The sequence below is a fragment of the Mastigoproctus giganteus genome, chromosome 14 (genome assembly GCF_048544385.1).
Source record: "Mastigoproctus giganteus isolate SK-2022 chromosome 14, ASM4854438v1, whole genome shotgun sequence".
Classification (NCBI taxonomy): domain Eukaryota; kingdom Metazoa; phylum Arthropoda; class Arachnida; order Uropygi; family Thelyphonidae; genus Mastigoproctus; species Mastigoproctus giganteus.
In genome coordinates, this window is record NC_143588.1 from 21,988,904 (window position 1) to 22,005,926 (window position 17,023).

The following is a 17,023-nucleotide window of genomic DNA, read 5'->3' on the forward strand; positions in this document are numbered from 1 at the left end:
TTGAGGTAACAATAGTGTTTTAATTTACATATCAGCAAACATCTGGAAAGATTTACAAGTATCTATGTAAAAATATAAAATAATATTCCAGAAATTACTTATTAGCATCCTGTATTTTTTTGGCCTCAAATTGCACCTGGCTGCTGACAACTTTAGAATACCAAATATGAAATGAATGTTAACAGTTTATTTATTATACATATTCCATTATACATTCCTTTTATCACCATTTTGCACACAAGACTGATTATTTCTCACATTAAATAATTATGATTTCTTTAGCAATTAATTCCGTGAAGCATTCTGAAAATGATGGTTTCCAGACTGGAAACATACAGATATAGTATACTTACTTGATTTTGCAATTATACTAAATTGTTTATAGAAAATTCTATGATTCTGATCCATTATTAAGCTCCATATTTGCATTGACAATATGTTTCTTCACTTGTTTGTCCCAACCACAGCTGTACAAAGTATCTTCAGAAATCCACAATAAATCACGAACATAATCCTCATGCGAATTATTTTCATAACTATCAAAAGACCAGTTTAATAAATTAAAACTTAAAATTTACCTACCAATTTCTCAACATTAACTAAACCTTCTTAATGTTTATATAAAGGTATTTGAGATACCAAAAAAGTTTTAAAATACAGTCAAATATTTATGCTTTGTGACAGCAAGTAAAGTCACTATTAGCTGTATGGGATTAACAAATTTTTGTGTAGAGAATGATATGGAAAGAACAATATTTTCAAGGAGGGATGGCAGGATGTGGATTTTAAAGTATATGTATACATGCATGATGTGTAATTAATTGCTAATTTTAATGACTTGTTGAAATAATAATGCCTGACTGGTTAACTGTGAATTATAATAGACTTGTTTCATGTGCCTTTTCTTTGTAATATTCATCATTAGTTATATTTTTGTTCTGTGAGCATAATTATAATGGTTAGTTTATTTTTTGTAAATTGTATATCAGCAGAGGGGGAGAGATTATAATTTTCTGATTTCTTCGTATGCATATGTTTGTGTTAACTCCTCTATTCCACTTAATTTGCCACTGCTCCATTGTGCTGCCGTATAAAATCCTTCTAGTAAAGTTTAAACTATCGTTATTAGTCATTCTATGTGATTGCCACATTTCTTTTTTCACCTTTAGTACATGCAAAACATAACATAACCAAATACTTGCTGTAATAATTTTGTGCATCTGCAAGATCTACCTTTTGCAATTCTATCTGCTCCATTCTCAGCAGCAATGCAGCCATTCACTTGACTTCAGGCATGTTCAAGTTCAATTAGACTGAGCTCAATGTCCAATACAAACAGCACATGCAGTTTGCAACTGTATTTATTGACTTTTCCATACGTTCAGCTTACGTTTGGGATACACATTAGTAATTACATGTTTAGTTTTAAATAACTTTAATGCCTTTAGCAAATGGGTTGAATGAACCTCCAGTCACTAGTCTCCGTGTTAATATGTGCAAAAGCTTACTGCACATCCAAACATATCTGATAATTTTATTCACACTGAATGCAAAATTTTTAGTACTTTTTTCTTCACATAAATTATAATCCATGAAGTTGTTCCATAAATCACTATTACACATCTCAGTAGAATGCAAAATTTACACAAACTGTATTATTTAGAATATTGACAAATTCATTTCACTGACTGTAACCAGTCTTTAGCTGTTATAAGGTTAAGCAATAAGTAAATTACTCTACAGTAAAATTCCCTTACAGCAAAAACATGGCTCATTTCATTGTACCAAAAGTGTGTTCTGACAAATAGCACTTATTTTAAAATTAATAATAAATAAATAAATAAATAAATAAAATAAGAAATATTTAACGTAATAGTAAATATTTATTCTCAAATTGTCAATATTTTTCAGAATCTAAAAATCTGCTATTCCAAATTCAGCCGAAGTTGATCATAATTATCACTATTTTTTTGCGAAATGAGTAGAATGGGAATGTTTCTGAGCAGTACACGAGAGGCACTGCTGAGTAGCCGAATCTTGCATTGTTTCATTGTATTATACCTACACCCGAACCCAATCCACTAACAACAACACACACAATGAACTGATGTACTAAGAAATTGTCTTAATACAGCAATAATAATGTAATAAATTAACGAGGTAAATCTATATAAAAAGTTAAAAAACAAATAAAAATATAACTGAAATATATTCATAGCATAATTAATTTTACACATTTTTTAAGTTTCTGTGCAAAAAGAAAACATCATCATAATTAATTTTACACATTTTTTAAGTTTCTGTGCAAAAAGAAAACATCATCAGCAGTTTCCAGGTTCAGCTGCATCCTTCTTTCTTGGATTAGAAATGCTACTGTAGAAAATCTTTCACTAGCTGTACTAAGTTCAGAAATAATTTATCCATCCATAACTGAAGGCTAGAGGTGCTACTCTAGTCTTCTAAACCAGACTAATAATTAAATGCAGCACTGGATCACTTGTTGCTGCCAGTGCATCTGAAGTTTTTTTTAAATTGCTCCAGAATTTTTTATTAAAAAATTTCAAATTCAACTTCAGTTGAATCATAATTATCACTAATTTTTTTGCCAAATGAGTGGGATGATGGAGGTGCTACTCTAGTCTTCTGAAAAAAAAAAAAAAAAAAAACCTGCAGCCATTAAGCCTCCTCAAAAATTCATGTTGAGGGAAATGGACCATACTGCCACACTGGTCCAGTGCAGGTGTTGGCAGATCAACCGTATTCAGCAGTCAGGGGCTCGACCCTGGTCTACTCAAAGGGCATGTGCAACTGCACTCCCGCTTCTGACCACTTGGCTACGGAGGCTTCTAAACCAGACTATAATTAAATGCGCATTGGCTTACTTGATGCTTCCAGTACAGCTGAAGCTTTTTTTTAAATTGCTCCAGAAATGCTACAATAGTTTTTATTAACTGAGCATGAGATGATGCTCCTCAGATTTTTGGTTAAGAAGCAAAGTTTGGATGTTGGTTACAAAAAAAAGTTATTGTTTGTACTCTGGCATGATTACTAGGTTATAGGAGTTTACAATTAATTATTTTGACAATGAATACACTCATTAACTGTATTTAGCAGTCAAGCAGGCTTGAACTATTCAAACATGTATGCATTACTAACTTTTGTGCTTGACCACTTGTCTGAAGTTAAGGAAGGTTAATAGTACAACCAATAAGATATAGGTTACAAGTACAAAAATGAAAGTTGGTGTCGTTATAGGCTGAGGAGTATGATGAACAACTATAGACACAAATAAAGTGGGCCAGCAAATTAGAATGTCTTATCATGGGGGATTTTAACCTCCAGTTATCAAATGGAAGTTGTTGGTTGAAAACTCACTCAGGTTATTAGCAATGTTCCATCATTTATTAAGAACCTTCAAGGACTGCTATCAAGGGTAAAGAGAAGGGATTTTTCTTTTGCAAAGGTGATTATAATGGGTTCAGATTTTTGAAATGCCTTTCAGTAGGACCAACTCATTCTGTTAAAAAAATCTACATTCCAAATGGGAAGTTCAGAGGGAATCACAGAGGCACTATCTTTTATAACTGCTAAGAGATGCCGTTCAAGATTCAGACCAAAATGGCTTGATGAGTTGTGACAAAGAAGAAAAATGCATGGGATGATTTCAAATTGGCAGGGGATATATAGAGTCCTGCAATAAGTCATCAGGGATGTTAGGCAGGCTAAGGCAGACTATGGGAAAACAAAAAATGAGCGTGCAAAGACATGGGGATTTTAACTTCCAGTTATCAAATGGAAGTTGTGGATTGAAAACTCACTCAGGTTATCAGCAATGTTCCATCAAGCAGTGAGAAATTCATTGTATATGCTAATACTAGCAGGAAAGGGATGAACCACATTTGGCCCACTGGATATGAATGGCTTAACTGTTATCTCCTACCGAGATTGCCGATAACTGAATAAATATCTTAACATCTGCATTCACACATGAAGTTTTTATGGATAGGGCTAGTTAGCAGAAGCCTTGTCTGATATTGAGTGGGAGTTATAATATTTAACAATGCTTTATAATAACAGAAAGCAGGAAGAGAAATTCTACAAGTGAAGAAAGCACCTGGGCTGATAGAATCTATCCAAATATATTACAAGAAGCTACAAAAGAGGTAAGCAAACCTTTATCCATAATAATGAGAGCACTTTTAGATTTAGAAGAAGTACCTGCAGACTGGAGATGTGCAAATGCATCTAACCACACCTATGAATATAATTCATAGGTGTGGTTAGAGGGGGAAGTGGGTAACTACAAACCCTGTGTCAGGGAAAATAATGGAATCAATAGTTAAGCAATGCAAGGTCATAGCAGCTGTATGTCAATCATAGCATGGGTTTGTTAATGGTAGATCGCACTCTGCCATCCTGATTAGTAAAGCTGTCACAAAGGATCTGGATACAAAGAATAATTCTGACATTGTATACTTAGATTTCCATAAAGCCTTTGATAGTGCACTACATGTAAATTAATGTTTAAATCAATGTGGCATTAGGAACAAGTTATAATATTCAAAAAGGGATGTCTGGGTAGCAGGTGACAAAGGGTGATTACAAATGGCCATTGCTGTTCATGGAATAATGTGATGAGTGGGGCTCTGCAGGAGTCAGTGATGGGCCTCTTACTGTTCTTAATATTAGTGATATGATACAAAGGGGACACAGTTATTGGGTAATCAAATTACGTTACTTCAAGAGAATCTATATAAACTAAGAAATGTATAGAAAAATGTATTTGGATAACACTAATTCCAGAATAACATGCCATTTGGATGATATATAAGTGGCTTATAAAAAAAGATCTATAGATAATTGTAGTCTGACATGTAATTCTCTGAGCAGTACAAATAGTATACTAGAACAACTCATGTGGTTCTGTGAACAAAGACAAGGAGGTGATCATCCTGTTGTATAAGACAATGGTTGGGTCCCATCTAGAATACCCCATTAGGCTTGAAAACCTCGTTTTAGAAAGGAAAGTCTGTTGGAATGAGTGCAGAGAAGAGCAACAGGATTATTTTGGGGAGCAAAGAAGGATATTCCTATCAATAAAGCCTGGGGTTTTGTAACCTGCAATCTCTGGAAAGTAGGCATTTGTGTGGTGTACTAAAATGTATACTGCTTTAAAAGGGTTAAGTAAACTAAATGCTGATGAATCTTTAATCTTTCTAAGATGAAACACAAAGTGGCATAAATTTAAATTATAAAAGGATGGTTGAAGAAATTTGAATTCATCCAAAGACTAATGGATTGGTGGAATAAACTTCTGCCTTGCATTGTGGAGGAATGTAAATTTAAGAAAGGTTTAGATAAATTATTGGAAGGTGGAAAATTAAGTTTGTTTTTTTTTTTTTTCTTTTCAGCTGGTGCTATATTAGTATTAATAGAGGCATATGATGCAAGAAAGCAACCTTATACAGCATCAGCCAAAAAAAAAAAAAAAAAAAAAAAACCAACTCATTTCACCCAACCATTTGCTCCTCTAGTTCTGCCTTGAATTTTTTCAAACTGTCCACTTCTACAACAGATCAAAGTTTGTTCCAGAAATCAACAACCCACTGGCTAAAGGCAAATTTCTGCACATCTATTCTACAATTGTCTTTCCTCAATTTGAATATGTCTCTCAGGCAATTAATCTGGGCAAGAGGAAGAATCCCATCAGCATTAACCTTGCTCAAACCATTCAAAGCTCAATCAGATCACCTCGCACGTAACTAGTCTCCAGACACTGTAATTTGCAAGATTTAAGCCTTTCTTCGTAAGAGCAACCCTTTGTTCCATTCACTAATCTTGTTGCCCTTCTGTACTCATTCCAGCAGCTCTACATCCATCCTAAAATGAGGCCTCCAGACCTATATACAGTACTCAAGGTGTGGCCTTATACAAGGGAATGATCACCTCCTTATTCCAGCTAGGAAAATTCCTGTATATTTTTGACAAGACACCATGAGCTACTGTTGCAGACCATCTGCACTGCTCAGAAAACTTCATATCTCACTGCACAATTACCCCCAGTTCCTTTTCATTCTCTACCACCCTGAGTGTAGTACCACACAGTTGATACATTACTCTGGGGTTACTTCTACCCATATGCAGTACATTACATTTGTCAATGTTAAACTTCAGTTGCCATCTCTCAGCCCATCTGCTCAACTTTTTTTTCTTCTAGATCCTGTTGCAGTAGTGTACTGTCATTAACAACCATGCCAACCTTCGTATCGTCTACAAAATTAGGCATCAAGATCATTCAATAAATACAGAAAACAACAATAGACCCAATACCTGGAGGACTAATAATATTAGTCCACAAAAAGAGCAGTGTCCATTGATTACCACTCTCTGTGGTAATTTCTCGTCGTGGTTGGCACATTAGAGCCTAGGTTACTGTTGCACCAGTAAACCCAAAATAAAATCAAATTTGTCTTCTCCTACTCAACCACCCCTTTATCTATAGCAGCAATTTGTCCCCAATGCCACACTGCTCCAATTTGTACAGCAATCTCCCAAGTGCAACAGTATCAAAAGCCTTCCTAAGATTCAAGTATGATATCAAAATTATTCTTTGCATTCAGTTCCTTTGTGACCACATCAGAGTATCCAATCAAATTGGTCAGACAAGACTTCACCTTAAAAAACCCATGCTGTGTCTGAACTATAACTGAAGACTTGTCTAGATGATCCTACAGTGCTTCTTTGACTAGTGCCTCCATTAATTTCCCTGAAACAGAAGTCAAACTAGCAGGTCTGTAATTACTTGTGTCGCCCTTTGATTCTCCTTTGTGCATTTGGGTCACATTTGCACATCTCCAGTCCATGGGTACCTCTCCCCAGAGTCCAAGGAAGCGTTCATAATTATGGCTAAGGGATTGCTTACTTCCTTTGCTGCCTTTCTTATGTTTATCTTCAACAGCTTCTGCTCAGCTTTGCTCTCAGTTTTATTACAAAATCATTTAGCTCACTGCCAGAGTTTATTACTTCATATCTTACTGCACAATTCTATTATTTAATAGAATTGTACAGTGAAATATGAAGAGTTATTATTAAATAACTCCTCATGTGTAAATGTAGATGCAAAATACTGATTCAGTTTGCTAGCTACCTGAGCAGGATCATCAACAGTTGACCCATCAATATCAAGTGGACCACTCTGATTCATCCCTTTCCTTCTAGAGTTTACATTAAGTAAAGAACTCTTTGCTGTTTTTCTTTGCATCCTTTGCCAAAGATATAAGCATTGCTTCCTTGCACCACGTTGCCAATACTAATTCTAATTAATATTTCAGTTTTTTAAATTAGTTATTATTTTACTTACACAGATTCTGTCCTGTCCTTGCCAACTTCAGTAACTCTAACAGTATCATCACCAGCACAGGATGCTAGCAAAGAACTGGAATAAAAGAATTATACATTTCTTTATACATAGAAAAATACATAAATATGAAACTGAATTAAAAAATTATTACAATTTTTATAAGTATATTCAATCTGTAGCCCCATCTTCTTCACCACTGCAGTTTCCACAAATTAATTAACCCAAAACTATATTTTATACAATCTGATCGCTCGTCCTATTCACCAGATCTGCCTCAGAAAGACTTTTAGTTCATTTAAAAAATGAAATCCTGGCCACAATTGAGATATTCAACTTTATGCAGGCTCTGAAGTCTATTCCAAAAGAATAGATAAAAAAAAAAAAAAAAAAAAATTCCAATTGATGTGCATTATCAATTCTTTGATTGGAAAAGTTGAGCAGTAAAAAAATTCTTTGTGGCACCATGCTTGTGCAAAATGTGTGCCATGTGTTTGTGTGTTCACTCCTGTGTTAATTTTTGACAGAGCTTTGGTTTTAGCTACAATTTTGCCTGCTTAATTACTCTGAGAAGTAGGACATAGGAACAGGAAACTTTTTTTGGACAGTATGGATGATGAAATTAAGATATTATTTATTAACATTATCCAATACAGGTTATAATTAAGAATAAAGTTTTAAAGTGCCCCATCTTAAAACTATTTCTTTCCCACTGATTGGTGAAGAAAATAAACCAAAGCACCCATTCTTAGGTTTTAACTTACATGTCCATTAGACAATCAAGAAAGCAATTCTAGAAGGCCACTCAACCTTTTATATCTTCAAATAATTGTTTTTGGAGGAATGACTAAAATTAAGGAAGAACCAAATGAGTGACAAGTGTTTAACCAATTATATTATCATAGAGAATGAGAAGCTCTTCTTTATTGTTTTACTTACTACCCTTCTAACAGAGTTAAAGCTTCATATGGGAAGGAACTTACTAGAAATATACTATCATTAAATCAGTTCTTCAATTTTTCTTTGTTATTTTCACAATATCTATGGTAGAAGCCAGATAGGAAGTTTCTTTCTTTCTTCTTTTTTTTTTTAAAGTACAGTAATACCCCGAAGTTACGCGAAAGGTGGGTCCGACGAAAATCGCGTAAGTCGAATTCGCGTAAGTCGGGGTACAACTTTGCATATAAATACATATAAATTTTGCTTAATTGGGACCAAGGACTAATATAAACACTAGTTTAGAAGAAAAATATTAATAAAATTGCAGTTCTTTATACATAGTAATACAAAATATGTATTAAAAAAACAAATTACTTACGTTAAAAAGTTATTTCGATGTCGATGGCTTCATAAAATCTAACAAATTCGTCTGACGACATAGCGCGTTCTTTTTTTCACGCAGAATTTCTTCGTAGCAAGCTAATAATTTTTTTATTCCTTGCTTTGTAGCTATAACGCGTTCTACGTTGGAGTCTATGTTTTCTAAAATTTTTAAGCCCTTTACAATTGAGCCCTTTTCAATTTTCAACTTGTCAAGTTTGCAATTGTCATGTGCTTTTCGCCGTTGCTTCATTTAGGCCTGTAGCACGTGCAATATCACATGGTCTTTCATTTCGCTCAAAGCGTTTCACAATTTCATATTTTTTCTCTATCGACAGAGGCGGACTGGCCATAAGCCTTACCGGGGAAACCCCGGTGGGCCAGTGTGATTTTGGCCATAAACCATAGTATGAGGCCACTATAAATTTTCCCAGGTAAGAATTTTTGATCCAGTCCGCCTCTGTTTATCGATAATTGCTTTTCTTTTTCTCTCTGAATCTGCAGTGTCTTCACCAGGACGCTTCCTTTTCACACCTTTTAATTAAGTATTTTACTCATTTTTAGGGAATAAAGCACAATTACAAAACGAGGAGGCACGCTTGATACGCATAAATAAAGCTGCGCGCATGTAGCAACTGAATAAACAACACCATAAAGGCAGAGATACACTATTAACACCTCACATTTCTAGGGGTTACTACCATAAAACAATAAAAGTCCAGTTGCGTTTCTGCTAGTGAAATCTGTTATAAACTGGTAGTAAACTCGATCTAATTGCATTTGCGATTATACCGATAGCTGGAATTGTGTTGGTTTTTACGTTATTATGGTGAAATGTGTTTCCACTTCACTGATATAAAAAACATAAAAGCAGCAAAGTTGAATTTTGTTCATCTTTCGCTCTCATTCTCCGCCGTCGCACCGTATATCGATAACATATGAAAAACGACCTTGAAGACAGTGGGCGGCAGCATTGCCAAACGAAAAAATCAAGAACCGCGTAACTCCGAGTTCGCGTAAGTCGGGGTATTACTGTATAATCATAAATTACCTGACCCTTTATCCAAAGAGCTTGGGACTACACTTTCTGAATTTTGGGAATTTCTGGATTTCAGGCCCTTAGCAAAGGAAATTACAAAATATGCAAAATAAATAATTAAAAATCTTATATTAAGATTTATTTTATCTAAAAAAGTATTAGTAAATATATTTTAATATAATCAAATTGACCAACTAAACAATAGAAATAAAAATAAATATAGTACATATAAAATCCTAAAAATTAAGTGTAGATAAGCATTAAACAGTATATAATAAAAGATATTAGAACTAGTATGGGGGGGGTACGAAATTTTGCACTTTCAACTATTAGTACTTTTCACAATGAACATCACATATTTCAATATGTATTAATACAGGCAGTGATGAGCCAGAGCTGGTTAAAAAATTTTTTTGCAAACTATCCAGTTGACCTTTGAATTTATTCAAATTGTGAGCCACAACTACCTACAAAGGCAACCCTGTTCCAGCAATCAACTACTCACTGGCTAAAAGAAAACTTAGGATCTAGTCTAAATCTCTTTCCCTGTAATTTTAATTTATGCCTCTGAGTTCTGGAATTCTTTATAACATAAAAATGCCCCCTTCATTCATTTTACTAACTCCCGCCCCACATCCTTATAAACCTCAATCAGTCCCCTCTAATGTGCCTTGTTGCCAAATTCTTTAGCCCACACAATCAGTCTTTTCTTGTATTGTTTCCATTTTGCCAATATCAACATGTGAGTTTCCCATCTTTGGACCCTTTAAAGAAGCTCAATATCTTTTTTCAGATGAGGTTCCCATACTTGAACATATTCCAAATGTGTTTTACAATTGCCTTATACAGTGGGACTATGACCTACACTTCTCTACAGGATAATGTTCGATATATCATCGACAGGACTCCATAGGTTTTCCTGGCTGCCTGTTTACACAAGAATGATAATAATACAAGGTAATAATAATAATAATAATAATGATGATGATGATACCAGATAATCTCAACAACAACAAAGTAACACCATCTGTTCAGCCATTTACTGTGCTGCTGTAGCAGCCACCAGGATTAATGGAAGGAAAACCAGACACCAGCATAACACAGAATGCAAAGACAAGGAACCACCAGCCTGTGAATAAGGCTACAGCAGATGCGGGAAGAGAAAGAAGTGAGGATAGGCCAACTGACCCAATACCAGTGGGGTAACAGAGGTAAGAAGCTGATCAGAAAAGTGAAGGATGTCCTCAAGAAAGACAACACCTACAGCAAATATGAGACCTATAATCAGAGGATCAAAGAATACCTTGACACCTTCAAGCAGAAATTCCTGGCACTGAACAAGAGACTTTGCTGTTGCAGTGAGAGTGCAAGAGGAAAACAGAACATTTGATGAAAACTAGAGAGCCTTCTACAAGAAAGTGGGACAAGAGGAAAAGGAAGGCAATGGACCCACACCCAAACCAGAAGGTACGAAGAGTTCTGGGGAAACCTGCGGAGCAGTGAAGTTAGCCATAAAGGTCGTGACCCCATGGATGGATCTAGAAAGGAAGAAAACCAAGGAAGTACAAGAGATGGGAGATTCAGTAGGAAGATGTACAACAGGAAATCCCACAACTGGCAAACTCCAAGAATAGATAATATCCACAACTACTGGCATAAGAAGTTCAACTGCATACACAGGCACACAGCAGAGCAGTTCACCCAGACAATAATGCACCCTGACACAATCCCAGAGTCTGACTCAAGGAATCATCTACCTGAAGGCTAATGACAAAGACGCCACAAACCCAGAAAAGTATAGACCAATCATCTGTCTCTGAACAATGTACAAGATCCTGACCAGCTGCATAATTAAGAAGATATCAGGTCACTTGAAGAGCCAGAATATCATGGCTGAGCAGCAGAGGATGCAAGGAGCAGTTGCCCACTGTGCTACAATTAAGGAGCAAGCTTACAAGAAGCACTGCAACCTGTACATGGCCTACATCTGGATTACATCAAGGACGTCCAGTCGGAAGAAACTACCAGCCGAAGACCGGTGAAGAGATTGAAGCCATGACAGAGGGAGAGATATACATACAAATCTCTGGGGATGTTGCAGGCCCACCAGTAAGAACACAAGGAGATCAAGGCCCAACTCACTGATACCATCAGAGACTGAGAACTCTGCTAAAATCAAATGCAAGGCCTTCGACTCCATGCCCCACAGCTGGTTGATAGATCTACAAAGTCAACCCAACGGTGACACACTTCCTAGCAGCAGTTGGGGAAAAATGGAGGACCACCATCACGGACTAGAACATCACGACCATGGATTACATCAAGGACATCCAATACCCATCAAAGGAGGAATCTTCCATGGGGGGATGCTCTGAGCCCACTATGGTTCTGTCTAGCACTCAACCCTGTTGAATACAGCATCATGTCCACCATTTTCAATAACAGTAAATACAGATGTACCCTAAAAGAAGGGAGGAAGAACCTGTACACCCTTTCTCACCTGATATACATGAATGACATCAAACTCCAAGAATGAACTCCAACAGCTACTCTGGATCAGAAGAGTTGTGCACTGACATCAGGATGCCGTTTGGCCTAGACAAGTGCAAGACCCATGGATTACATCAAGGACATCCAGTCAGAAGAAACTACCAGCTGAAGACCAGTGAAGAGATTGAAGCCATGACAGAGGGAGAGATATATGTACAAATCTGTGGGGATGTTACAGGCCTGCCAGTTAGACCACAAGTAGATGAAGGCCCAACTCACTGATATGATCAGACTTAGAAGCCTACTAAAATCAAAGCTGAATGGTGGGAACATAGCAGACACAACGACCTCCATCAAGACCACATAGATAAGATGTCCTCCAATGCTTGGCTCACGAAAGGAAAACTCTTCCCCAGGACTGAAGGATTAGTGCTTGCCCATCCAAAGTCAATTAATCAACACCAGGAACTACATCGCCAAAGACCCTAGTGTACAGCTGACAGATGTCGATGATGCCACCTGGCCCAGAAACAATCAGCACATCACTGCTGGATGCAGTGTGATTACCCAGACAGAGTACACTTACAGACAAGACCAACCTAGCACAAAAATACCAGCTGATCAAAGGAAGTTTACCATATTACAAGCACAAGCCTCAGGCTGTACTAGAGACTACTCACAGACTATACTGGGACCATGCTATCATAATGGACCGATCCCACACAACAGATTAGATTGTTTGTTTGTTTAAAGGTTTTATGGCATATCAGCATCTATGACTATAATTGCCAAGTCACAACAGACCAGAACAAAACCCTTTTTGACAAGAATGAAATGGCCACCTACCTGATCGACTACAACAGTGCCCTACAACTGCAACCTCCATGAACTATGAGGAAAAGATCAGGAAGTCAAAGATATGTGGCATATGAAACAAGTAATGCCTATCCTGATCACTGTGTCAACCACCAGCACGGTGGAAAAGAGCCCCCACATAAGAATCTAGCAACAATAGACCTCCCAGAGAACACTTACATGGAACTCTCCAGAAAGTCATGATCCTGAACACCTAGGATAGTAAGAGAGTTCCTTGACCAACAGTAATAATAATAGTAACCAAACAACCAACCAACCACTCCATGCACTTGGTACCAATACCCATCACGGGGCAGAAAAATCTCATAAAAAGGAGAGAAGGTTTATAATAATAATACAAGAATGATAGGCATTTCTTTCTTAAACATCATTATGGTTTGCTTATTCATACATCTCTTCTTTATATCTTCTTTGTTTGAAATGAACATATTTTAAATTTATGTAATTAATACTTTTTATATTGTAATAAACATGTAATGTTTTTTTAATATTGTTAAGTATGATTCAGAATAGCTCAATGCACTGGCACTTCCTATGGAGAAAAGTACAAAAAAATACATACTGTGTTCATCATCATCAGCCATTTTTAATCCACTGCAGGATGAAGGCCTCTCCAGCAACTTTCCAGTTCCTTCTGTTTTGTGCAATGGCCATCCATTTACCACCCACAAACTCATGAATTTCATCTATCCATCTCCACCGTTGTCTTCCAGGTTTTCTTCTAGCTCCTCTTGGGTACCATTCTGTTATTTTCTTAGTCCATCTGTCATCATGTCTTTGAGCTATGTGTCCTGCCCAACACCATTTTAGTTTTGATAAGAATGTCCTTTACTTGAGTTTGTTGCCTAATCCATGTGTTTCTCTTCTTATCTAACAGCATACTGTGTTACATCCCTAAAATCAGAACTTTTTTTATTATTATAGAGAACTGGTTGTTAAGATTTTGGCAACTCATCACTGAATACATGCAGTGCAACTTTGATATAATACAGGTGTTGGGTAAAATCTTTTAATACAAATGTTACAGCCTGAAAAAGTGTTTTTATTGTGAGCAATTTAATTTCGGGATCCGGATAAGTTGCCCCCTGCATTTCGCCCTTGGCGCCTCCGTAGCCAGGTGGGCAGGAACGGCAGCGTGTAGCACACGCTTCTTGATTAGACCGGGGTTCGAGCCCGTGACCACCAAATACAGAAGATGCAGAAAGGTCAGGGAATGACCACCGCATATCTCCGAAGCAATATGGCCTCAGTTGCTAATGCTCCTAAAAAAAAAAAAAAAACCAAATAACAAACATTTCGCCCCAGTAGATAATGAATAGGCTATAGAAATGTAAATAATACACCTAATTTTTTATTAATTCTAATTTATTTTGTTTTAATAGAATGATTCAATCAAAGGTAATCAATCACAGAATAAATGCACATTATTATTGTTTAAAACTCGAAGTTGTATGCAATGCCTCTAAGGTAATCAATCACATTATGATTTTGAAAATCTTGGACTATTCTTTTGATTCTAGCAGAAATTGCAGCATACTTCTTGTTCCATCAGAAAACCACTCCTGGCTATGCGCCAATAACTGAAGATTGTTACTAGTGGAAAAAATAAGCATGCGACCCGGGAGCAGTTCGTCCTGAGAATCATACATTAAAAACTGTTTAATAGATTTGATAATTGAGAGCTATTAAGTGCTTGATAATTCCTATTTTCTATTATATTATAAATCAACAGGGATTACCTTTATTTTAGATATAGGAAGCTTCTTTTCCAACTCTCCTAGTCCAACTCGCTAATAATTCTTGAGGATGGCGATATCAATTTTGCAAAACAGGTGGGACATCTTCCCTACTGTCAGAACTGTAGTGTTCAGACCGTGTGGTCTCAACAATGAGCGCTCAAGACTTCTGTCTTCAAACACCATACCTCTGGCAGCAAGGAAACCATTATGTGGATTGGCATAAAATTAGATTTTTGAAGGTCTAAACTGTTTAATAAATATGGACCGATTATTTCTTTTGGCCCTGTAGCTGGACTTTAGAGTTAAATTTAGGGGTCTAATAAAATTGGATATGGGGGGGGGGGTATTCTCTACATTCCTTAAGTCAGACTAGAACTTTTCGGGCGTCATGTTCACAGGAATAGAGCAACTCACAATTAATCATTGATATTGACTAGGAGAGTTGGAAAAGAAGCTTCCTATATCTAAAATAAAGGCAATCCCTGTTGATTTATAATATAATTAAAAACTGTTGTACATTGCCATCGATAATAATTTCTTGATAATTTTGTGGAATTACTAGGTCCTGGAGATTGCTCGGTAAATCAGGAGTACCATTGTTGCATCGAACACGACAAATGGTTCGTTTAAGTGAATCCTTTTTAGAAAGTAATGCCGTGACATTGGTATGAGCCTCTGCAATAACTGATGCAACAATTTTCTGTGGTCGTTCGTTCGTGGTTGTTGCATATTGCCATATTTGACCAATCAATTGCAATGCTTCCGACCTTGCAGTTTGAGCTGCATGGTTATGTTTAGTTACGACTTTCACAACTGGGCCTTCCAAACCCTCTGTCCAAAAATGAATAAAAGGATGGTTGAGTGGGAGAAGACAGTGCTAATTAATGGAATAACTGCACTTTGTGGACTAATTTTATTAGTGGAGTTCCCCAGGTTCAGTGTTGGGCCCATTATTGTTTTGTATATTTATCAATGGATATGGTATATCATGCTGAATGTCCAAGTTTACAGATGATACAAAGGTTCATAGGGTTGCTAATGACAGTTTAATGTCACGGACACTACTGCAACAGAATCTAGAAGTTGAGCAGATGGGCTGAGAGGTGGCAACTGAAGTTTAATATTGACAAATGCAAAGTATTGCATATAGGTAGAAGTAACCTCAGAGAAACGTACCAACTGTGTGGTACTACACTCAGGGTGGTACAGAATGAAAAAGACCTGGGGGTAATTGTGCAGTTAGATATGAAGTTTTCTGAGTAGAGTAGACAGGTTGCCAGAGCAGATCATACTGTCTTGTCTATGATATACAGAAATTTTGCTAGTAGGAAGAAGGTGATTATTCCTTCGTATGCGGCAATGGTCAGGCCAAGCCTTGAGTAGTGCATACAGGTCTGGAGGTCTCAATATAGGAAGGATGTAGAGTTACTAGAATGAGTACAGAGAATGGCAACAAGATTGGTGAGGGGAACTAAGGGGTGCCTTACCAAGGTAGGCTTAAATTCTGCAAATTGCAGCATCTGGAGACTAGGAACCTGCGAGGTAATCTGACTGAGGTGTATAAAGCCTTGAATGGGTTGAGCAGGCTCGGTGCTGATGGGATTCTTACTCTTGCTCAGATTACAAACTTGAGGGGGGAAAAATTCAAATTGATGACTGCAGAATAAATGTTCGGAAATAACCTTTAGCCAGTGGGTGGTTGATTGCTGGGACAAACTTCCATCTGTCGTTATGGAAATTGATAGCTTAAATAAATTCAAGGAAGAACTGGATACACCTTTAAAGTGAATGATTGTGTGAAAGGGGAATTTTTTTTGGCTGATGTGTACGCTTGCTTTTTTGCATCATATGCCTTACTAATGCTAGTGCTATTTTTTTTTTTTTTCAAAGGGGGGGGGGGGAAATAGAAAATTCTTCTTTTTCCCTTTAAGTTCCATAAGACTTCTTATATGTATATCTTTTATGACTATACAAATAAGTTGTTTGTACTTTTCTTCCACATTCACATACAATTTCTTTTCTATGTTCATCTAAATTTCTACAACTATAATATTCATTTTGATAAAGAGATAATTACTGTATAATCCACCAAAAAACTTTTAATAACAAATGGCGTGAAGCTTTCAGGTTTAAATGGGCCCCTTCATCAGTTATTGTTATTTGGTTTTTAGGAGCATTAGCAACTAAGGCCATATTGCTCCG

General features: G+C 36.6%; 2 protein-coding genes across 4 annotated transcripts in view; one reads left to right on the forward strand and one right to left on the reverse strand.

Annotated features, from left to right (window-relative positions):
* Cortactin (cortactin) overlaps nt 1–17,023 on the forward strand; it is a 312,424-nt gene that overhangs the window by 267,531 nt on the left and 27,870 nt on the right. The gene's annotated exons all lie outside the window — the stretch shown is intronic.
* Nucleotides 231–17,023, reverse strand: part of LOC150075010 (methylosome protein WDR77-like) — a 136,854-nt gene continuing 120,061 nt past the window's right edge. For all 3 annotated transcript variants that reach the window (XM_090388925.1, XM_090388924.1, XM_090388923.1), the window contains 2 exons: nt 7,361–7,435; nt 231–536 (listed from right to left, as the gene is read on the reverse strand). In XM_090388925.1, the coding sequence (XP_090245051.1) occupies nt 392–536; nt 7,361–7,435 (220 nt within the window). In that variant the 3' untranslated portion in view covers nt 231–391. The remainder of the gene's footprint in view (nt 537–7,360; nt 7,436–17,023) is intronic.